General features: G+C 54.0%; 1 protein-coding gene across 2 annotated transcripts in view; it reads left to right on the plus strand.

Moving 5' to 3' along the window:
• Positions 1–23045, plus strand: part of KAZN (kazrin, periplakin interacting protein) — a 469682-nt gene that overhangs the window by 400431 nt on the left and 46206 nt on the right. For both annotated transcript variants that reach the window (XM_060079952.1, XM_060079962.1), the window contains exons 3-7: positions 3217–3353; positions 9407–9577; positions 17440–17629; positions 19669–19799; positions 22950–23000. In XM_060079952.1, coding sequence (XP_059935935.1) covers positions 3217–3353; positions 9407–9577; positions 17440–17629; positions 19669–19799; positions 22950–23000 — 680 coding nt within the window. The remainder of the gene's footprint in view (positions 1–3216; positions 3354–9406; positions 9578–17439; positions 17630–19668; positions 19800–22949; positions 23001–23045) is intronic.

Below are 23045 nucleotides of genomic sequence, written 5' to 3' on the forward strand. Positions count from 1 at the left end.
GAGAAGCGCCATCGTCTTGGGGTCATGGTTGGGGCCCTGGTTCCACCCTCCAGCTTATGCAAACATCCAGCCTCCTTGAGTTAGAAAAATCAGTGCCTCCTTGCACACCCTCCCTCTCACCCCCAGAGTCCCCACATTCCCAGGAGCCAGGCTGGTCTCCTGCAGGGTCTACTGGGCATGACATCACCCATCACCATGGCAGTGGTTCCAGTGGCCTAGCTGCTGGCGTGGGACACACCTGGGTGAAGCTGGGTGGCCGGGAAGGAGAACAGAGCGCTGGGGAGCTTGGGGCCGAGGCAGAAGGAGGCTGGTCACAGAGAGAGAGCGTCATGCTCGTGGACCATCACCTCGTCTTGCATTAAGGATGTTTGGAGATCGTCAAACAGGGTTTTGAAGGAGAAATAAAAGCATGCTTATGACAAAGGAAGGAGGCATTCCACTGTGTAATTTTCATAGCTGTGTGTCTGTAGTTTAAATTATTTCTTGGGGAGTCTGTCAGGCTCAGTGCCTTGTTTCCCTAAAGAGTTACAATACCTCTTCCCCACTTCAGGGGACCCCCCATCTGTTGGGGTGACAGCACCTGGACACTTGGGGATGTTCAGGCTCGATGGGGACACACGCCCACTTTCCCACCTCAGGCCTGTGGGGCGTCCCCAGGTGCTCCCAGGTCCTCCACTTGAGTTTCCTGGGTGGGTTGTGGACATTTGTGCTTCTGAAAAGCTGGGCAGACGGCACAGAAGCTTCTTGGTTCACACCATGGTTCCAGAGGCACCTCGTCTTCGTTTTTAAGTGATCTTCACCTGGCATCGTTCCGTGAGATTCAGCCTTTGTGTTTTCTCGGTCTGCAGCCTGGCAGGGTCCAGCCCAGAGTCAGGCCTGGAATTCCGGCCACGGTGACCTAAGCTGCTGCTCCGCCAAGCTGGCCATGAAGGGGACAAGTCCAGCTGCAGCAGCCAGGAAGCTCAAAGCTGGAATTTAAAGGGCCCCCCAAGACCTGCGGTCCCCACTGCAGGGGTCTCCCCAGGGCTCCTTGCACGTGACGACACTGCCCCATCTGAGCTGCCTCTACCCTGTTCTACAGGGCGGTGCCGGGTGGAGGCAGGGGGTGAAGATGCAGCTTATGTCAGGCACCGAGCCAGAGCCCAGGGTGCTCGGTCCTCATGCCATACTTCTTCATGTCAGAGGCTAAGTTTGCAGGTTCACTGGCCGGGACAAGATGGGGTGACACCGCCATTGCCTGCCCCCTATCGCTGCCCTCAGCTAGCCGTGGGGCTGGGACCCTCTGGGGTTTGGGGGCTTCTCTGTAGAGGCAGCATAATGTAGGGTCAAGTGTTTGGGCCTTGGAGTCAGATGTGGCTCTGTGACTCTGGGCAAATTACTTAACCACTCTGTGCCTTCTCAGGCTGGAAGCTTCCAGAGCCAAGGAGTTGCTTTGCCCCCTCCCCACTGCCTCCACAGTTCCTTCCTCAGTGATCTCTCCACAGAGGGGGGAGGGGATGGAGTTCTGGGGGCCCTGGGGAGGTCAGTGGGGCCCGCCCTGCACAAGCCCAGGCTTGCTGGTCTCCACTCCCTTCTGTACAGAGCCAGTGCCGTCGTGAGGAGAGTCTGGAGGAAGCAAAAGCCACACTGCTGCCAGGAGGCTGTGTGGAACACGGGGCACCATGTGTGTGTGTCTGTGTCTGTTTGTCTGTGTGTCTGTGTGACATCTTTATTGAGATACAATTCACATAGCATACAACTCACCCATTTACAGTACGTGATTCAATAGTTTTTACTATATTCAGAGATGTACATCAGTATTAGAATATTTTCATCATGCCCTTTGGCTACACCTCCATATCTCCAGCCCCCGGCCCAAGGCAACCACTAATCTAATTTCTGTCTCCATAGGTTTCCCTATTCTAGACACTTCATTTGAATGGAATTATACAGCACATGGCCGTTTGTGACTGGCTTCTTTCACATAACATAATATTTTCAAGATTCATCACATTATAGCATGAATCATTACTTCTTTTTATTGTCAAATAATATACCGTTATATGGATGTACTACATTTTTAAACATTCATTCATCAGTTGATGGACATGTGGTTGTTTCAGCTTCGGCTGTTATCATTACAGCTGTTATAAACATATGTATACACGTTCCTGTGTGGACATACGTTTTCAGTTCTCTTTGATATACACCTAGGAGTGGAACTGCTGTATCATAGGGGAAGTTTATGATTAATCACTTGAGGAACTGTCAGCTGTTTTCCACAGAGGCTGTACCATTTTCCATTCCCACCAACAGTGTATGAAGGTTCCAGTTTCTCCATATCCTCGCTAACACTTGTTACTGTCTTCTTTTTATACCTTAGCCATTCTAGTGAGTATGAAGTAGTATTTCATTGTGGTTTTGATTTGTAGTTCCCTGATGACTAATTATGTAAACCACCTTTTCAGGTGCTTATTGGCTATTTCTTGGAGAAATGTCTGTTCAGATCTTTTGCCCATTTTTTTAATTGGGTTATTTGTCTTTTTATTATTGAATTGTAAGAGTGCTTTATATACTCCAGATATAAGCCCCTTATCAGATATATGGTTTACAAATCTGCTCTCCCATTCCTTGCACTGTTTACTTTCTTGATGGTGTCCTTTGAAGCACAAAAGTTTTTAATTTTGATGAAGTCCAGTGTATCTGCTTTTTCTCCTGTTACTCATACTTTTGGTGTCATAACTTGCTGCGTGTTTTTAATCAAACACTTTTCCCTGTGAAGGAGTTGGAGCAGACAGTGGACTGTTGGGCTGGGCTGAGTTCTGTTGGGCTCAGACTGGGCCCTGGGATTTCATTTCAGCAGGAAGTAAAGGATCCCATCAGCTTCCTGGGCCGTGGGTAGCAACGGGGGAACAGGGGGGTCACAAGCTCACCAGGCCTCCAGCTCTTTCCTTCTGCGGCCCTAGGCAGTTCAGGGCGGGGACAGTCAAGGACTTGCTCCCCTGGCTGGGTCAGTAAAACTGAGAAATGAGAATTGGGACTCTAGGGATAGGCGGGCCTAGGTTTGAATCTGGGGAATGCCTCTGAGTAACACAGGAGCTGGGGAGAGAAACTTCCTCTTTCTGAACCCTGTTTCCTCGTCTGTCCATAAAAGGGAAGGAGACGGGGTCCCTTCTCAGCGTTCGGGGTGACAGGCAGCTAGGATCTCGGGAACTAACTCGGTTCTCTGTCCCCCAGCCATGAAAGCCGACCGGAAGCGCCTAAAGGGTGAAAAGACGGACCTGGTGAGTCAGATGCAGCAGCTGTATGCCACGCTGGAGAGCCGCGAAGAGCAGCTGCGCGACTTCATCCGCAACTACGAGCAGCACCGCAAGGTCAGCACGCAGCCCCCGCCCCTCCCCCTCCCCCCACCCACCAGCCCCCTCATTACTGCCCCTCCCCCACCCAGCACAGGGTCTGGCCTTGAATCTCAAAACACAGATGCACTGCTCGTGTCCCGTTATGCTCACTTGGGGAGGCCCCTTGTCAGGCCCAGGTCTGGGCACTGAGATGAACAGGCACAGCCCCTAGTTAAGGCTCCATGCCTCCTGGGCAAACCAGCCTGGACAGGAACGTGCCGTCAGTGACAGTGTGTGTTCTGGATTCCGGCTAGCCTGGGTTCAGATCCCGGTGCCCCACCTATGTGCCTTTGGGCATCTCCCTTAACCTCTCAGAGCCTCAGTTTCCTCATCTGCAAAACAGCGATCGTGGTGCAGACCTTGCAGAGCTGTGATGAGGACCGTATGAGATGATGGATCCAGGGCATTCAGCATAGCGCCTAGTGCATGCTAAGTGCTCAGTGACGGTCAGCTCTGTGTCTTACGAATAGTACCATAATAAGAGTGTGAAGAAAGGGCTGGGGAGAACAAGACAGCAGGAAATTCTGCCTCCTGGGAGAGAGTCCTGGAAGGCTTCACAGAGGCGGTGACATATAGGTTGGGCTCTGTGGGGTGAGCAGGAGTTTCTGGTCAGATGACCAAGGACTTTGGTTCAGTAAATATCTGTCTGGTATATGTGCTGTGGTCATGCTGAAGAGGGTCCCAAAACTTAAAGAAAAAAGAGTCAGTCCGCACAACGAAGCAAGCCTTAGTAAGCTGCTGTGTCTGCAGGGAGAGAGTTGTAAGCTCTGGTGAGCGGGGCGGAAAAACTGTTGAAAACTGCCCTTCAAGTACATCATACCACATGACAACAGCTATGACCAAGGTTTGCATGTACTCCATGGAGAAAACGGAGGTGGGAAGCTCATTAAGTTTCCTCGGCCGTGGGAGGTTTGAGTGGTTCTCCCAGTGGTTGTGGCCTGGTTGCATGAGTGCATTCACGCGCGTGTTCCCTCTGAGCTAGACTGTCAGAGATGGCACTTGAATTTAAAAGCTTCAGCCCCACGGCCCACTTTGGTGTTTACCAGTGACCTGCCCTCTCACCTCCCAAGTATACAGATCCCTTCCTCTCCAGGATGAAAACAGCCCCGGGGGAGCTCCCTCAGCTAGGGACCCACAGCCTCTGACTGGTCTGGAGCTTTGGGTGCCCTGGGTGCCAGCCCTGAGCAGCAGGGCCCCAGCTTCCCCTGCCTGTCCTTCCACAGTAGGTGAGCTGGGTCCCTAGAAGTTGGCCTCCCCGGGCCTGTCACTTGCAGACAGAGTGTGGCATTAAGTCAACAACCTGTGGAAGCAGAGAGGAGGAAAGGGAACCCCCGGCTGCCTGCTTTCCTGGTCCTCTTCTGGGTCGCAGACTTCCTGCCATGTCCTCACTTGGCAGAAGGGACAAGGGAGCTCTCTGGGGTCTCTTATAAGGGCACCAATCCCATTCACGAGGGCTCCACCCTCATGACCTAAGCACCTCCCAGAGGCCCCACCTCCTAATGTCATCACATTAGGTGTTAGGATTTCAACATATGAATTTTGGCAGGACACAAACATTCAGACTATAGCACCACCTGCCTCTCTCTTGGTCCACCTCCATCCTTTCTCCTTCTCCAGCTGGAGGGCCCGTAGCAGGTCCCAGGAGCCTGGTCCTTCTTCAGCAGGTGAGGCAGGGAGAACCTTTACTTGAGTGGCCCCATGCCCATCAGTAGGGAGACATGGTCACCCTTGTTTGAGGGGAGGGGACACAGGGCAGGGGCCAGAGAACCAGCCCACAGCCATACCTGCTTTTGGTGATTTGCTGGCCCCAGGGGCAAAGGGCACTGGGCTGACCTTGTCCTTGACACCGCTTGTCCTCAGATCATCAGCTTCCTTGGTGTTTTAGGGCTCCTCAGAGAAGTAATGTATATATTAAGATTTATTAGAAGGAATTGGCCTCCATGATCGTGGAGGCTGACAAGTCCTGTGATCTGCCTTCTACAAGCCAGAGAGCCGGAGAGCCAACTTGTAAGTTCCCTCCAAGGGCAGAAGACCCATGTCCCAGCTCAACTCTCAGGTGGAAAGCAACTTCTCCCTTCCTCTGCTTTCCATTTGGGCTCTCAACGGATCGGATGATGCCACTGGGGAAGGCAAGCTACTGAGTCTACCAGTTCAAACGTTAATCTCATCCAAAAAAACCCACACAGACACACCCAGAAATGATGTTTGGCCAAAAAGCTGGACACCCCATGGTCTGGTGAAGTTGACACATAAAAGTAACCATCACACTTGGCCTGGGAGGCAGGCTGGTACAGTGGTTAAGACCAGACAGTGGGTTAGACTCTCACCTCTGCCACTCGCTAGCCATGTGGCCTCATCCCTAAAACCGGGATAATGACAGCAGCTACTCAGAGGCCAGCCTTGGCAGCACTGAGGTTTCTGGTACACAGAAAGCATGCGGGGGAAAAATGCTTGTCGTGGTTATTATTATTATTATTATTGCCTCTGGGGGATCCAGAGTCAGGCATTTGATCATGGAAATTCCACAGTGGGTTTCAGGGCCCTTCTGTGGGTCTCTCGTCTACCACTGCCCGGTGTTGGTCCCCCTGGCAAACCCAGAGAAGCACACAGCCACCTGCTCTCAGGAAGCCTCTGGCCAGGCAGGAGCGGGTCCTGGCTGACCGCACACAGACCCCAGTCATGGGCCCTGCCTCTGGGAGGATGGTAGGGTCTCAGTGAAGAAGCAAGAACCATGTGGAAAATTAACCCAGATAGGACCTTCTCAGGGGGTCCGAGGGTCCCAGATGATCCAGGAGCCAGGGGTAGGGGAAGTGTTCCCTGAGAACATGCACCTTGAAGGAGGACAGATCCCGATCAGAAAAGCAGAGGCGGGAATTCCCTGGTGGTTCAGTGGTTAGGACTTGGCACTTTCACACTGTCACTGCTATAGCCTGGGTTCAATCCCTAGTCAGGGAACTAAGATCCTGCAAGCTGTGTGGCATAAATGAAAGAAAGAATGAATGAATGAATGAATGAGTGGAATGTGATGCTGATAAAAGGCTAAGCGGATCAAAAAAGATGGCTCTGTTTAGATAAGCACCCTAACAATGACTATGACGATGGCCATCTTTAGAGACCACCTATCACCACTGACACAGGATAATATTAATAATGACAAACATTAATTGTGCACTTACTGTATGCTGGCTTGGTCCTAATCTCTTTACATTTGCTATTTTTAATAGCAACCCTATGAGGTATGATTGTCCCCATCATCCCCCTTTTACAGAGGCGAAAACTGACTTAGGTCAAGTCGCCAGAGGGACCTCAGCTCCCAGGTTGGCATCAAAGGTCCCAAACAGTTGGGCCGAGTCCTACCTTCATAAATTCCGGCCACCTTGATCCCCGTCAGGTTTCAACGCCCCAGGCAGGTCTCCTTCAGTTCCTTCCCTGCCGCCACTGCCAGCAAGGATTGAGACCTCCACCACACTCTCTGCGGGTCTGCAGAAGTTATTTTACCTCTCTGGCCTCAGTTTGCTCATCTGTAAAATAGAGATAATCATAGACCCTGTCTCACAGGTGGTTGTTTAAATATAATCATCTGAAACCTCAGCACCGTACTCGACACGTGTACAGAACATTCCGTGACAGTTGCTACTGAGACCTGCACTCCTGCTGCCAGAGCTGTGATCGTGGGAGGGGGTGTCCCTGTGCTTTCCCTGAAAGCACCTACAGCCTTTGCCCCCAGCCTGGAACCCTCGGTCTGCTCACAGCTAGTGGAGCTACCAACTGCAAAGAGACACAGAGACAAAAATGATCCTGGGGGTCCTAGCGGACCTTCTTCCTAATTCAGGGATATGTGGTAGGCAGCCACTTGTACACCAGCCAAGTCTCAGTGGTTCTGATCCACACACTTCATTTCATGGGACATTCCAGGATCTAGGCTTGCTGCTAGGTGCTGAGGGTAGATGCTGGGACGTGGTCCCCAGCTCCAGGGGAAAGAGCTGGTTGGTCCATCATGTGACCCAGGAGGCCATACCTGTCAGCTGTTGCACTGACCCCACCTGAAGACAGCTTCAAAGAGAAAGGAGAAGAGAAATAACAAGCGGTGGAGTGCCCCTCTGCACGGAGAGCCTTGCTTCTAGAACCCAAGAGTACAGCTTTGCCTGGGCTTTTGCAATAGTGCCATCTTTTGCTTTGCACCTCGCATTACCAGTTTCTTCTGACCATCACCCTGGGATGTGATAGTGTCGTTCTCTCAGAGAGGAGGTGGTTGAGGTTTGGGGAAGCTGCTTTACTTGTTCAGTGTCACACAGCTTGTAGTGGATGGAGCTGAGACTTCACACCCAGGCACCCTGACCCCTAGGAGACACGTCCTGGAAGGAATCATCCCCCGGACACACACAGCACCTCCTCTAGACTACACTGAGAAGCCTGGGGCTGGTGACACAGACACTTGTGTCCTCCACTCACCCCAGCTGGGAGAGCTGTCCTGTGATGGCCTTTGGAGTCAGTCACAGCAGCTGCCAAACACTCATTCTTTTACTCAGCAGTGTTCCTTGGCTGCTGTCTGCCAGGCTGCTGTTCTGTGACCCGGGTGTCTGCCGATGACCTAGAGTGTGCAGGAGGGCTTTTTGGTGTAAGCTCCTCGGGCACAGGGATTTTTGTCTGGTTTGTGCCTGCTGGTGGCATCCACGAATATTGGCTGAATGACCAGTATCCGGTACCAGTATGAGAAACAGATTGGGAACAGCTGGGGCTGCTTTCTTAGACAGTTAGTCAGGGAAGGCCTCTCGGAGACGTTTGAGCAGCATCCTGAGTGAATGAGTGAGTGCCTGCTGTGTGCCCGGCACCGTTCTGAGCTCTAAACTTGGATTATCTCATCCAGTCCTCACAATAACACCCTCAAGGACGAGTGCTGTGATCCCATGTTACAGACGAGGAAACTGAGGCACGACAGTTATTGCAGCTTGTTCTTGCAAAGCCAGGATTCGACCCAGACTCACTCTCTTTCCCAGGAACCTAAGCCACAGCTACAGCTCTGTGACAGCCATGCAGAAAGGGCCAGACCTTGGCCTCCTAGTCTCTGGCCATCTGGAAGTCAGGCCTTCGGCGACAGGGCTGTTAGACAAGGCAGGATGGTTGCCTCTCAACGCAGTCCCAGGCTGCACAGAGACCTTGAGTTTGGCTCTCGATTTGGTGGATGGGAAGACCATGGCTGGGTGGGTGGGCAGGGCCCCCTGCAGGGACCCTTCCTCTGGGGGAAAGACGCCTGGTGGCCTGAAATTGGCTCTTGCCAACAGAGGTCAGGCCCCCGATCCAGCCGGCTGTTCCTTGCCTGCTGGCTCTGCTGGACCAGCACAGCTGGAGACCATGGCCCTCTCCTCAGCATCTCGGAGAAAACGGCTTATGCAGGAGGACCAGCCGGGAGCTGGGGCCGGGGTGACGGGCAGAGGACCGTGCTGCATTCAGACACCACAGCTAGCTGGGGGTCCAGCCTGTCCCATCGTCGGCTGTGACCCTGTGGGATGGTGGCAGGGCCCTGTGGCAGCCAAGGCAGGTGGGCTGCAGGTGCCTCCTCTGTCCCTGTTTTCCTGTGACACACACGCTACCAAACAGCAGAACAGAGGCCCAAACCCACTACCGACCCTAACTTTTATCAGGCTCCATTTAACTATTTCCTTCAAATGAAGTCATTTAGTCTTTATAACAATTCCTTGAAATGAGGAGTACTGATTCCCCCTCCATTTTAAATATGGAGAAATGAAGACTTGCTAAGTTAAAAGAACTTACCCAGGACGTTTGTTTGCTCATCTATCCGTTGAAAAAAATAACGGCTGAGCATCTACTAACAGTTTGTCTCTGTTCCAGTCTCCCAGCTAGTTTGTGGCAGAGCCAGGCTCGAACCCAGGGCTTTCTTCCTCCAGGGCCCGAGCGCCCGGCCACCTGCGGAGCTGTGGGGCCTCCCTGCGCTTCCTCTGGTCTGGGGGTCAAGGCCCTCTGGGCCAAGGGTAGGCCTCGCCCCTTGTAACGCTGGCCTCTCCCCACAGGAGAGCGAGGACGCCGTCAAAGCCCTGGCCAAGGAGAAGGACCTGCTGGAGCGCGAGAAGTGGGAGCTGCGGCGCCAAGCCAAGGAAGCCACGGACCACGCCACGGCGCTGCGCTCCCAGCTGGACCTCAAGGATAACCGCATGAAGGAGCTGGAGGCGGAGCTGGCCATGGTGAGACCCCACCCCCTCACCCACCCAGGCCTGGTGGGGCATCTGCCGGAAGTGATGTCATGTGCTGGGAGACAGGGAGTGCACGTGGGCTCACCTGGGAGTCCAGGGTGGAGTCCGCAGGGGCGGGGCCGTGGCGGGGGCGGGGCCGCGGCGGGGGCAGGGCCAAGGCGGGGGCGTGTCGGGGGCGGGGCCAAGGCAGGGGCAGGGCCAGGGGTGGGGCGGGGTCTGGGATGCCCCCTCTGCTTGTTCGCTGCAACCACACCGCCCTTCATCCACCTGCCTGGGGCCGAGCGTGTGGGGATGCTGGGAAACCATCCACTAGCCTTTGGGAGGAAAACTACCAAAAAATTAATAATGGTTATCTCTGGGTAGTAAGATCACAAGTGGCTTTTATTTCCTTTTTTATCCCCTATTTTCATCAGTCTTATTATATTACTTGGGTCCTCAAGGAAAAAAATGTTTTTTTCTAATCCAAAAAAATCCCTCAAAATACTTCCACTGTGTTTTCCTCAGAGATGGGCAGCCTGCATGTGGGGACAGAGAGTCTATCTAGGTGGTGTTTCCAGGCCTGGCCTGCCAGCAGAACTGAGGCCCAGAGCCCTGGAGTTCTGTTCTACCTGCTCCTGTGTGACCTTAGTCTGCTCACTGAACTTCTCTGAGCTTCAGTGACCTTTATCTGGTCCTGGGGTGGGGGTGAGGGTCTTTATCCCACTGTGCCTTCCCCAAGAGATGTTTGATCAACTTTAGAGAGCTCGTGGCTTAAAGGGCCTTTGAAACCACCAGGGCTCAGTGTGGTGGTGGCTGGGAGGAGAGTGTGTAGGGAACCCCCAAGGTGGGGGGAGTCCCGCATGGTTCATAGCGAGAACTCAGCGTTCTCTGCAGCACTGATGCTGGCTACCAGTGTGGTTACCGCCATGGGTTCTGGGTTTGAATCCAGCCCCCATTGCTGTCTAGCTGCGTGACCTTGGGCAGGACCCTTCACCTGTCTGGGCCTCAGTTCCATCAACTGTCAATAAGGGTAAATGCATATATCCCATAGGGCTCTTGTGAGGATTGCAATGAAATAATGCAAGAGAAGCACTGAGCCCGGCCTGTACATGGTGAGTGACGATATGACAACAGGGAAGTTTTCTACGGTCACTTCCTTCAGGAGCAGGGGTCGCCCAGGGCAAGTCAGGATCTGTGGGCTCCTCCTGGGACCAGTCCCACCCTCTGCCTCCTGGGTCTCCTTGTCCAATGCTGACCCCTAGTGGTGAGAGCTGCCCAGGCGGGAGGAAGCTCCAGCTGCTGGGTCTCCTCTCCGGGGTCTTCCCACCAGTGGGGTCGGTGGTGCTGGCGGCCTTGCTGCCACGTGCAGCCCAGACAGAAACCTTTCAAGTTGACAGTCTGGGAAGGGAGTGCAGGGTGAGGTGAGACCTTTATTCTCCCAAGTCTTCCCAGCGTCCTTTGATGGACAGATGGGTCTTCCTTGCCATGGACCACTAACCTCAAGCATCCTGGGGAATTCTGGGGTCTTTCAGGATTGGGAGCCAGCTCACCTCTGCTTCCACTCTCACCATACCCGGATGACTCGACCTGCTTTAGTTCTGGCCAGCAAAACTCAGGTTCTTGCCCCCTCCCTCTGGCAGGCATCAGGCCTCTCTGCTAAGTGAATAGTTAGGTGAATGTTTGCAGCTCAGGGTGGTGGGTTTGCTGTAACGTCAGCACAGGCACAGCCTGTGAGAGCCCCGGTGTTGGTGGGGTGTCCACTTGCCTGGAGGTCCCCTCTGTTGCCTGCCATCTGCAGAATTTCACAGCCTGGAGGCTTCCAGCGCTGCCGGCTCCGGGCAGTGTTGTCCAGCTCCCCTCACTGCACTGCTGGCCAGGATGAGACTAGAGGGAAGGTACCTTCCCTGCGTGTGTGCCTGAGGTCCTCGGGTTGCAAGCAACAGAAAGCAGCTCGGGCTATCTGAGCACACAGGGTGCACTGGAAGGAAGTCCGGAGCTCACAGGTGCAGTGGGAAGGTGGAGGGCCAGGCTTGGAAATGGGCCGAAGCCAAGGCAGCCGCAGGGAGTGGGAAAGCCAGGATTCCATCTGGAAGGGTCCACTCAGTGACCCCTGCTGGGGGAGATGAACCCAAACCCTTTGCCCTCTGAATTTCACTTCGGTTTTCAAAAGTCTGATCAAGTACAGGGTATTCAAGTGGTCCATCTGGGGTCACTTGCTTACTCCTGATCTAGGAGTTCTGGCTGTAGCACTGGTGATAGGTAATTTCTTAAGTGACCTGCCCACAACACTGAAGCCATGGGGCAGCTTCCTGGTGAGGGGTGAGCAGGCCCTGCCCCAATTCAGGCATTACCCCTCCCCAACCCAGCCTCCGCTGGGTCTCCACACACCCTATGCAGCTGAAAGGGCCGCTTCACTCGAGTAAAAGTCAAAGGACATTGGCTTTCCCAAGAAGCAAACATCTCTCTTGGTACTTGCTGATGGGCTCCAACCCTTGGGGAGGGGACATTTCCTGATAACAACTTCTGGCCAAACTAGGCATTACCACGCATGGAGCAGTTTCACCTCTGTAGCCACACTGGCTCTGTGGAGACCACCTGTGGTTTGTTGGGGTTTTTTTAAGTAAAAAATTTTCACGCAAAAAAACCAAAAACAAAAACAAACCATTTGGGCTTTCCTGGTGGTGCAGTGGTTGAGAGTCCGCCTGCCAATGCAGGGGACATAGGTTCGTGCCCCGGTCCGGGAGGATCCCACATGCCGCGGAGCGGCTGGGCCCGTGAGCCACGGCCGCTGAGCCTGTGCGTCCGGAGCCTGTGCTCCGCAATGGTAGAGGCCACAGCAGTGAGAGGCCCGCATACCACACACACAAAAAAATTCAATATGCTGTTTTATTGAGATATAATTCACATATTATAAAATTTGTCCTTGTATGACTTAAATTTAGTGATTTTTAGTACATTCACAAAGTTGTGCAACCGTCACCACTATCTAATTCCAGAACAATCTCATCACCCTAATAAGAAACCCATATCCATTAGCAGTCACTCCAGTGAGCTCTATATTCTTGTTGTGCCCATTTTACAGATTTGGAAACAGGCTCGGTGTGCAGGAGGCTCGCCCAGAGCTGCCCAGAGAGTTGAGAGGCAGAGAGCTGGGAGGTGGGCAGGCCCCGTGCTCCGTGATGGGAGGCCTCTGAAAGGACACCCAGATGCTGGCCTGAAGGAGGCGCGTCCTCTTACCAGCCATTGCTCATCCCTCAGGCCTTCCCCAGTGGCCTCTCCAGTCACTGAGCAGGCGGGAGACAGGGCTGCCAGCCCCGAGATCACAGACTCCCCTCCAAGTGCTAGTCCTGTCCACTCCCTCCCCCAGGAGCCTGGTTCCTGGTGACCTAGTTTTCTATCAATGTTCTCCAAAATGGGAGACAGTTCTTACGTGACTATGTACCCTGTAGACAGGGCTTCTCACCCTCAACGCTGTTGGCACTTGGGGCCGGAGAAGTCTGTTGCGGGACCGTCCTGTGCACTGTGCGGTGTGCAGCAGTATCCCGGGCCTCCACCCACGAGAGGCCTGTAGTGCCTCCCAACTGTGGGGAATAAAGTCTCCAGACATTTCCCAGTGTTCCCTGGAGGGGGAGAGAATTCACGCCGGTTGCGAACCACTCCTCTGTAAAGTGTGGGATTCCCTCGTCTCAGTGTCTGTTGCTGCCCTGGCCGTGCAGTTCTAACACAACCCCAGTTGGGGTCCTGCGTTTTCTTGCTGTGTGATCTTTGACAAGCGACTTAACCTTTCTGAGCCTGTGTTCATACGTATAAGACCTTCCTCCTGGGGTGATTGTGAGGTGAGGTGACGGGGAATCGGGGCAGGCTCACCATCCACACTCAGTGGACGTTAGCTGTCGTTACTGATGTTGGAGGACCAGCCTGTCCTCAGGCCGCGCCGGGACCAGGAGTCGTGGATTCTCACGTCCCGTCCACTAGCCAGTCACTTGGTGTCCTTGAGCTGCCTGGGCCTCAGTTTCGTCGTCTGTGAAAATGACAGCCGCCACAGGCCCAGGCAAGAGTAGGGCGCAGTGAGGGACCAGCGAGAGGCAGGGTCGAGCGGCAGGGGTCAAGGGTGATCGCGGTGTGTTTTATAATGGCTATGCTCTGGGTTGGCACCACTCCTGCCCTCCCTCTGAGGAAACCAGCTGGCCACACAAGCACACCTCCCGGCCCCGGACCACTGCCATCCTGGCCCACAGCCAGCTCTGAACACTGGGTCTGAGCTCAGACCCCCGGCCACACACATGAGGTCAGGGCCCACCCGAGCCCGACATTGTCCCCCCAGAGCCCCCCTCTGCCCCCGGGCCTGCGGTTGATGGAGATGGTATGCAGCCAGCATTGCCTTATCAGCTCATGCTGGCACCTCCATGCTGGACCTGCGACTACTGCAGCCTGAGATCTGGGACAGGGTCGCGGCCAGTAAGCCCAAGAAGAGGATGGTGGAGTCAACTTGTAGCTGGCATCATGCCCCTTTGGTGCAGATGCAGCGTCTCTGCAGCTGGAGTCCACGGGAGCACGACCCTTCTCGTGTTTGCTTGGAAGGTTCCTGCCCCGGGATCCTCCCCGCCTTTGGCGGGAGAGACGTTCCCTAGCCAAGCTCAAATTCCTTGGAAAGCCGGTAAAGGGTTCCCTTTAGCCACACTCACAGCATCCCTCTGGGGCCAGGCCTGTTCTCTGACTGGAAGTACATCCTGGCCTCCAGGCAGCTAGGCACCTGAGGGTGGGGGAGGGCAGGGCCCCCGCGCCGCTTTCCCCTTCCACTTCCCAGATTGTCTGATCTCAGGGAGGCATAAGGAATCCTAACAGCCTGCTACTTTTTGAACAGGACAATAGACCAGACAGTATCCTGGGCTTTCATGTGAATTATTCCACGTCTGACTCCTACTTGTGAAATGGAAACTGCTTCATAATTAGCAGTCACCAACATTCTTTTTTTTACCATCGGCTAAGCGCTCTCCATGGAACCCATGTTATCCCCATCAGACAGACTAGGACATGAAGGCACAGAGAGGTGAGGGGCCTCTCTTAGGATCCCCCAGCTAGAAAGTGGCAGAGTTGGGATCAAATCCAGGCTGTTGGATGCCACAGCCTAGGCTTCGAGGGGCTATGCCGGGCCACCTCATCCCACAACTTACCTATAAAAGTAATCCCTCTCAGTTCCCCATCTTACTGTGAGGACCTTGAGGCTCAGAGTGGTGGAGTAACTTGCTCCAGATCACACAGCAAGTCAAATAGTAGAAGTGGAGTTTGAACCCAGTTCTGTCTGACTTTTGTCACATGAGGGTGTTTGAGCCAATTCTCCAATTCCCAGGAGCTCAAAACTGCGGGCTCGGGGTTCTCAGCAAGGGGTGGAGGCGCAGAGGGAGCTCCCACCATTGAATTGCATTTAATGGAAGAGATTAGTAGAGAAAATGCTGTGCAGACTGTCACAGGAAGATGATTCAATGCAGCAATGAGAGAGACAGAGAGTACATGCACATATTTTAAGTTAGACCTTACATGCCTTGCCTGCCGTTCACGTCTCTGTTTCGCTCTGTGTCAGAGGTTTAAACTCACGAGTGGACAGTTTGTGAGAGGTTCCTGTGCTCAGAATTCACAGGCACACCTGCCCCATCCTGCAGGACTAACCGTAGGCCCCTCCCCATTGTCAGGCAGCGATGATGCCAAGCCGCCTGCTGAGTTAGAAGGTGCCGCTCTCAGGCCCAGCCCGAGGGGAGGTCCACCTGGAAGAAGGAAGCCGGGTGGGGACAGGAGAGCCGTCCTGCCCGGGCCTCTTCCTCGGGCCTTCCTGTGCTACCTCAAGGGGCTGCTTATTTCAGTGGGCGACTTGGAGTTGCCTGTGCTTTCCACGGGTGTGGCTGGGGACGTCTGCAAGAGGGCAGAGCTGAGGGTTAGTTAGCATGATGGCAGACCGGCTGGGCGCTCATTTCCCACCCAAGTCCACCTTCCTAGCAGCCAAGACGGATTGGACAGGAGGAAGCAAGGGAGTGGGGCAGCTGCCCGCGTGGAGCGGTGCCAGGATGGAGGGCTCGGAGGCCAGATGCACAGACACCTGGAGGGGGGAGCAGGTGTGGTCCCGCGTGAGATGCGGTGGTCCAGGAAACGTGAGTCCATGACACTGGACCTGCAGCAGGCACACGGCAGCTCCAAGACACAGCCAGCCTGCCTCCTTCCTTCAGCAGGAGGATCGCTCCACTGTTCCTGTAGTAAACTAGCAGAGTTGCTTCCCTGGGCTGGCCGCCTGGACGTGGCAGAAGCCTGCTTCCATTTCCTCTGCAGATTTTTACTGAGTGCTTCACTGAACGTGCCCAGCCCCAAGCCAGGTGCTGGGGATCCCGTGGTGACCAGCCACGCCCCACTCTCTGCCTCGTGGATTCAGAGTCTGCATCACTTGTGCTGGTTGTTTCCTTGCCCCAGAGGAGCGTGGGCACCATAGACACCACATGGGGCTCCCAGGCTCCCAGACTTGGGCCCCAACTTGGACATTGTGCCTGCTGTGTACGCTTGGAGAAGTCATTTAACCTCTCTGAGTTTCTGGTTTCTCCTCTGTCAAGCACAGCTAATCCTACACTCCCTACTTGAGACCCAGGGCTGTTGCACTGAGCACAGGATAGTTTTCTAAACCAGGCAGAGATTATTACCTGGCTTGGGGGGTGGGGCTGACTCCAACTCGGCCTCCCTCTGCCATATGGGTTTATATTCCCTGGGGGCTGGCAGTGGAAGGGGAGTGATTTCATAGACTCCTGGGGTATCCAAGCTTGAGGGAGCCCTAAAGATTGGTCTAGGCTTTTCATTACACAGATGGGGAAAAAGTAAGGCTCGGAGAAGGCAGTGACTTGTCTAAAGTAACACAGCTGGTCAATGTGATGAGGGTATATCAGGCTTTAGGTCAAGAACTTCATTTCTCAGCTAGAATCTCTTTCTCAAGGACCTCTGCTCTGCGTGGAGGAGCCCAGGGCCTTGGGGGAGGTTTGGAAAGTTCTGGAGCTAGGAGAGAGATGAGATGAGGTTTTTCCATTTCATCTGTGTTCATTTTAGGGGCAAAGCCAGCACTCATGGTGGCTCTGCCATCTGCGGTGACCCCCAGATTCACTGGAAATCTCAGTGCGAGGCCCTTGGGCCCCTCCCCATGTGCCCCCTCTCCCCTGACATGAGCCTGGGGAATTAGTGCGGAAGTGGAAATTGACTATGAAAGAAAGAATATGCATTAATACATTTCTAATATGTACCCTTTTTCTCCCCCAAATAATTTGAGATCACTTCTAATACAACCCCACATACCCTGGGGGAGATAACCCAAAGCTGGGAGAGACCTCAGGCACAGGACAGAGAAAGGAAGAGCTCTCTATCCCACCTGCCCGAACTCAGCCCCGTGCTTGTCCCTGGGTTTCCTTGTGTCCCACGTATTCTCCTGTGATCCTGAGAGGCAGGTTAGGGTCTGCCCTATCCCCAGCCTTTGCTGCACAGCACCTTGTGAAGGGGCCATCGGAGGTTGAATTTGGGAGGAGGTAAGGTGCTGAAAGGCAAAACACCATTTTCTTACCGTCTCATTCAAATCCTAGCTGGTTCTTGGCGAACCCGAAAGAATGGGTGCTAAGTGTGTCCTCAGTCCCCCTTTGTGTTCTCACTTTGTGTTGGCAGGAACTAAGGGGTAACTAACCCCAAAGCAAACCCTCATGTGAGGTACTGATTGGCACGCAGTGCAGAGCCAGAGACACCCTGGCACAGAGGTTGGATTCGCGGCTTTCTCACGATGGTGGGTGATGGCCAAGCAGTAGGCCAAGAGGTCCCCTTGATCATGTCGTCTTCTTCCTGTCCCCCGGCTCTCTCTCCAGGCCAAGCAGTCCTTAGCCACGCTGACCAAGGATGTCCCCAAGCGGCATTCACTCGCCATGCCGGGCGAGACGGTGCTTAATGGCAACCAGGAGTGGGTGGTGCAGGCGGACCTCCCACTGACCGCAGCCATCCGGCAGAGCCAGCAGACTCTCTACCACTCACACCCCCCCCACCCTGGGGACCGGCAAGGTGAGTCCGGCCCAGCCACAGCTCCGGGGGTGTCTCAGGAGGCCATCTGGCCCACTGGGAGGGGCAGCCTCTTTATTCACACTATAGCTGCTTTTAGGGGGGTGTAGGGCAGAGGCCATGGCTCAGGGAACTGAAAAGTCTAAGAGATGGACCTCAGGCATAGCTGGATACCAAGGTTCAGACAATACCTGGGTCTGTCTGACTCTCTCCATCTCTCAGCTCTGCCTGCCTCCATTCGACCTTATCCTTAGGCCACCTCTTTTCACAAAGCAGAAAACAGTCTCCAGCAGTTTCAGGCTTTTAGGGCCCTTGAAGCTCAAGAGTCTTGAGAAAGAGAAATCTTTCTCTGTGTGTATAGTAAATCCCAAAGAAGGACTCTGATTAGCCAGCCAGGGTCACATGCCTGCCTTTGGACCAATCACTGTGTCTGGCAGTGGATGCACTGATTCTCCAGTCTAGGTCACATGGGCGTCCTTTGGCAGAGGAGACAGTGAGAGCTCCTTGATTGACAGCTCCAGGTAATCCCTGGATGTGTGGGAGGGGCAGAACTAAGTGTTAGGGGTGTTTGCTGCAGGCACTGAGGGGAAGAGGGGCCCAGCCTGTGGTCAGCATCTGTACCCATGGGCCACAGTAGAAGCCCCAAACTCCTCTGTACATCCGCGGCCCACTTGGCTCCATTTTCTGTCCCTCCTATGAGTGGTCGCATTTGTGTGACAGATGCAGGTTGGAGACAGGCAGCTGGCTTCTGGAGCCTGTGGGTCCTGCCGTCACCTAGCTGGGAACCCAAGTCCCTGACTCCAAAGCCCCACACTCCTCCGTATGACACCATATGGCCATTGGCAGCAAGGACTGTCTTTCTCAGTAATGTAGCCCTCCCTGCTCACATGCTGCCTGCACACAGTAGGTCCTCAGTCTTGTCGAGCAGAAAGTGCTTCCTCCATCCAGCGCCTGCAGACAGGAAAGCACTCTGCTGGGGGACTTGGGTGGGCTTCCAGGAATTCATCTACTATTGATTAAGCACCTACTGCACACCAGGCGCCGTGAGCTCTGAGGTCGGACATGGCTGAGACACCCAGACTGCCTGCCTTCATCAAGCTGGCATTGTAGGTGTGAAGACAGAAAACACATGTGACTAAACTGACAACGAATGATCACAGGTTATATTCAGTGCAGGGAGAGGAATCAACGGAAAACAGGTGCTTTGTTGGGAAAGAAGAGACAGTGGGGAGAGCTGATAATCGGGGGAGGTTTCTCTCGGGACAGGCTGAGACTTGAAGGCTGAGAATGTGCCTGATGGGCGGCAGGACCAGCGAAGGGTGAGGCAGGAGGGAGGTGGTGCGTGTCGGGCACCACAGAAAGCTGGTGTGACGTGAGCCGAGGCTGGGGGGTGGGCAGGGCTGTATCCCCTCGGCTTGGAGGAGGACCGCACGTATCCACCCCCAGGTAAAGAGAGACCGGATGCCTGGCTCTCATGGCAGTGAGGAGAGGAAGCAGGGAGGCCCTCTGGGAGGCCACCATGGTCTTCTAGGCAAGAGACGGTGGTGGCCTGGGCTTGGGTGGTGGCAGTGGGGCTGGAGAGAAGTGGCCAGATTTGGGGCTGCGTTTGGAGGTGCTGCTGCGGATCGGGTGTGGGGTGAGGGGGTGGGAGAAAGAGAGGAGCTGGCGGTAGCCTCACGGCTTCTCTCTTGGGAAGCTGGTACTGACCACGGGTTAGGATTGCACCAGGCCTAGGGAACGTCCAGGTGGCTGGAGCACTGTGAGGACAGTCACCGAGGCCCCTGGAGACCTCTGCCCCTTGCCCTTCACCCTGGTTAGGAGGGGGCCTAATTGGATCCAGAGGCTGGAGATGCTTGCTGGCACTGGCTCTCTGGTGACCCGTGGGGCTGTGAACTAGAGGGGCGGAGAGCTGGGCAAGTGTCTTCTCTACGTCTCGGTGTTCCTATCTGTATAATGGGGGCATTGGGTGGCCTGACCTGCAAGGCAGTGAAGGCAAGGACATTCTCTCCATCCCCCACTCACCAGCTGTCCCTGCCTTCCAGCGGTCAGGGGGAGCCCCTCCCACTCCCGGCAGCCCTCCGTCATCTCCGACGCATCTGCCGCCGAAGGCGACCGGTCGTCCACGCCAAGCGACATCAACTCCCCTCGACACCGGACGCACTCCCTCTGCAACGTAAGGCCAGCAGCAGCAGGGCCTGGGCCTTGGGCCCCACCCGGAAACCGCAGGGGTGGGAGTGGAGGGGGTGAAGACCTACCCGCTGTTTCCTCTCGTCCACCCAGGAAGCATTCTGGCGAAGGCATTTCCTGTTCTGTTCTTTCCTTTTGCAAGAAGAGATGGATGTGGGGAGAGAAAGAAATGAGGCCTGTTGGCTCCTTGTGTCCGGGAGGGCAAGGAAAATCCAGAGGATGGCGGGCCTGGGTCGGCCTCAGGGTCTGAGCAGCCTGGGCTTATCTCTGGTGGGCTATGTCTGGGACCGTAGGCTTCTCCTCCCAGACCATACCTTCCAGGGCTCAGGACCTCATCACCACCCCTGTTTCCCTGTAGAGCCAGCTCTTGGTCCTGCAGGAATGAGCCAGATTTTTTTTGAATCTCCAGGAAGTTTTGCACATTTTGCCTCTGGAGAAGCATCCGGTGAATTTGTTCTAAGTTATGTTTGCTTTGCTTACTTAATTACAGTTTTTGATTTCATACTGGGTCCCAGCTACCAAGAGGCACAGGTCCGTAGCCACCTAACTCTTGATGGCTGGTGGGACAGACAGGGTCCCCAGGAGTGAGGGGGTGAACGAAGGTGAGTGGGTCAAGCATCTGAGGACAGGAAGACGCCACGTCAAGGCTCTAATGTGAAACACTGGGGTCAGGAGGTGGGGACCACTTTTCACATGTGTTCCATCACGCGATTGAGAATCCAGAGGGCGCCCCTGCCACGTCCTAAAGACACGGTAGAGTCGGGTCCTCAGACACACAGGAAGCCTTTCTCAAAAACTCAGTCAATGTTTTGTTAACCAGCAAGATGGATAATAAACAAGAAATGAGGTGGATATCGTGCAAAGGAAAGACAAGATAACCATTACTTGCCAGTGGGATGATTATCTACCTGGAAAACCTCAAGAGAATAACCAGAAAAGCCATTAGACTAATAGTGAGAAGTACAGAACGGTACTGGTAGAATATCAATTGATAAAAAATCAGTAAATATTCTATATTAGTAATCCCAATGGAAGCATTTTTTTTTCCAAATCTATAATAACAATGAAAAGCACTTAATAAAAATAGCTAAGACTGGGCTTCCTTGGTGGCGCAGTGGTTGAAAGTCCGCCTGCCGATGCAGGGGACACGGGTTCATGCCCCGGTCCGGGAAGATCCCACATGCCGCAGAGCGGCTGGGCCCGTGAGCCAGGGCCGCTGAGCCTGCGCGTCCGGAGCCTGTGCTCTGCAACGGGAGAGGCCACAACAGTGAGAGGCCCGCGTACCGCAAAAAAAAAAAAAAAAAAAATAGCTAAGACTAAATTTGAAATAAGTTGCCTCAGCGTGGTGACATGGACAACAGAGACTACTGGCCTGGGCCTCGCAAAGCCACATCAGGAAGAGGAGGAGGTCACTTCAGGCCTGAATCCCACTCGGGGCTCGGATTCTGTTTTAACTGAGGCTTTAAGGAAGCAATCTGTTCTTCTGTTGTTCCCAGGAGAGAACCCTGGTGACAAAGCCTGTCCTGACAGAACCAAGACGAGGAAGGTGGGCCAGTAGAGGGGCCTCTGACATTACTCTCTTGTTCTGAGGACCACTGTTGAGCTACACCTACAGCCAGCAGTGCCCTTTGTTCTTAGTGTGGGCCAGGTACCCTGTAGCATCTGAGAATACCTTCCCAAGGGCCATACTTTGTCTTCCCATGGGGGGCCCACAGGGGCTTTGACAGCCGAAATGCTGCTGGAAAATCCATTCTGCAGAAAGGGTTCTTTAAAGGCCTCTTGAATTACATCTGGCTCAGACCTAGCCTTTTGCCCAACTTGGCCTTGGCACATACCTGAGGCTACAGGCAGCAGATCTGGCATGTTTATTCCCAAGCTCACTTTACACAGAGCCCTGGTGCCAGGCAGTGGGTGCTTTGATAAGCCAGTTGTCTACACATAGGCATTTCAGTGGGTTCTGGCCTCATTCTCTTCCCCATAAATTTGGCAAAGATGGCCTTGTACAGGGCCAACCTACCTTAGCTGCCTGCCAAATAGGTTCTGTTTGCAAACCTTGAGATGGGACTAAAGACTAAACCACCATTTGTTCCATCCCCACCCTCCCTCAACCACCTTCATCCCCCATCTCAACAGATGTGCACACAGGTAAGCCAGGAAGAGCCTGAAAATAGCTCCGGGTAACCGTCTGTGCTCAGGCATTTGGCCTGGTACCAACAGGAACAGCCTGACCTGGAGTAAGGACCTCCCCATCCTTTCATGCTCTAGTCACTTATTTAGAGCAGAGGTGGGGACTCAGCACAGAGAGGCTGGAGAAGATTGATGGACATTGGCTCAGGTGACACATGCTTTATTTCTTGCCTTTTGCCTGCAATTCTGGAAGTGACCACCAGGGGTATCCCTAGTAATGACTTGTGATCCCAGTGATCTATGGTACCCACCCCCAGGCAGGACAGACTGATTCTGGGAGGTGATGAGGGCTTTTGCACACTCACAGGAAGAAGCACTAGACCAGGGAGAACCAGACGGGCTTGAATTTGAGTTGTAGCTCTGGTTTTATTTAGCTCTATAATGTTGGACTGTCTGGAACCTCTCTGTGTACCTGTAAATCAGGCTAGTGAGCCCTGTTTTGGCCCTCCACAAAATAAGAGATTCATTGTGTTGTTTGTGGGGGAAATAAGAGGCTGCATAGTCTCCTGTCCCAAGTCTTCCTGTCCCAAAATTCTTTATTTTTATTTTTTCTATAAAATTATACTTCTTTATGAAAAGCACCAAGTATAACCAACTTCAGTTCTAACTCTATGGACCAGTCGGGAGAGGAACTTAGAAGACTTTCAGTGACTGATTTGTTGGTCAGAGGGTGTTAGGGGTCAAGAAGCCAGAGCAGGCAAGAGAGCATCACAGGGCCTCTGGCCAGGACCCCTGGTCCTGGCAGCATCTTCATGAACCCCAGGTGTCGTCATTGAGCCATTTGGAAGTGTCTACTTCAGGGGTGGAGGGTGGATTCCCCAGTACAGAAGCAGGCGGTCCCTAGGGGATGGCTTCCTTCCACGGAAAACCCCATGCTCCACAGGCCACCTCTGCTCTCATGTGTCATGTGTCTTTGCTGTTTCATCTTCCTCTTCTCCTTTGGCTACAGGGCGACAGTCCCGGCCCGGTTCAGAAGAACCTGCACAACCCCATTGTACAGGTAGGTGTGCCTTCCCTGGCCACTCAGGCCCTCCCTCCACCCCAC

This window comes from Mesoplodon densirostris, chromosome 2, assembly GCF_025265405.1.
Source record: "Mesoplodon densirostris isolate mMesDen1 chromosome 2, mMesDen1 primary haplotype, whole genome shotgun sequence".
Classification (NCBI taxonomy): domain Eukaryota; kingdom Metazoa; phylum Chordata; class Mammalia; order Artiodactyla; family Ziphiidae; genus Mesoplodon; species Mesoplodon densirostris.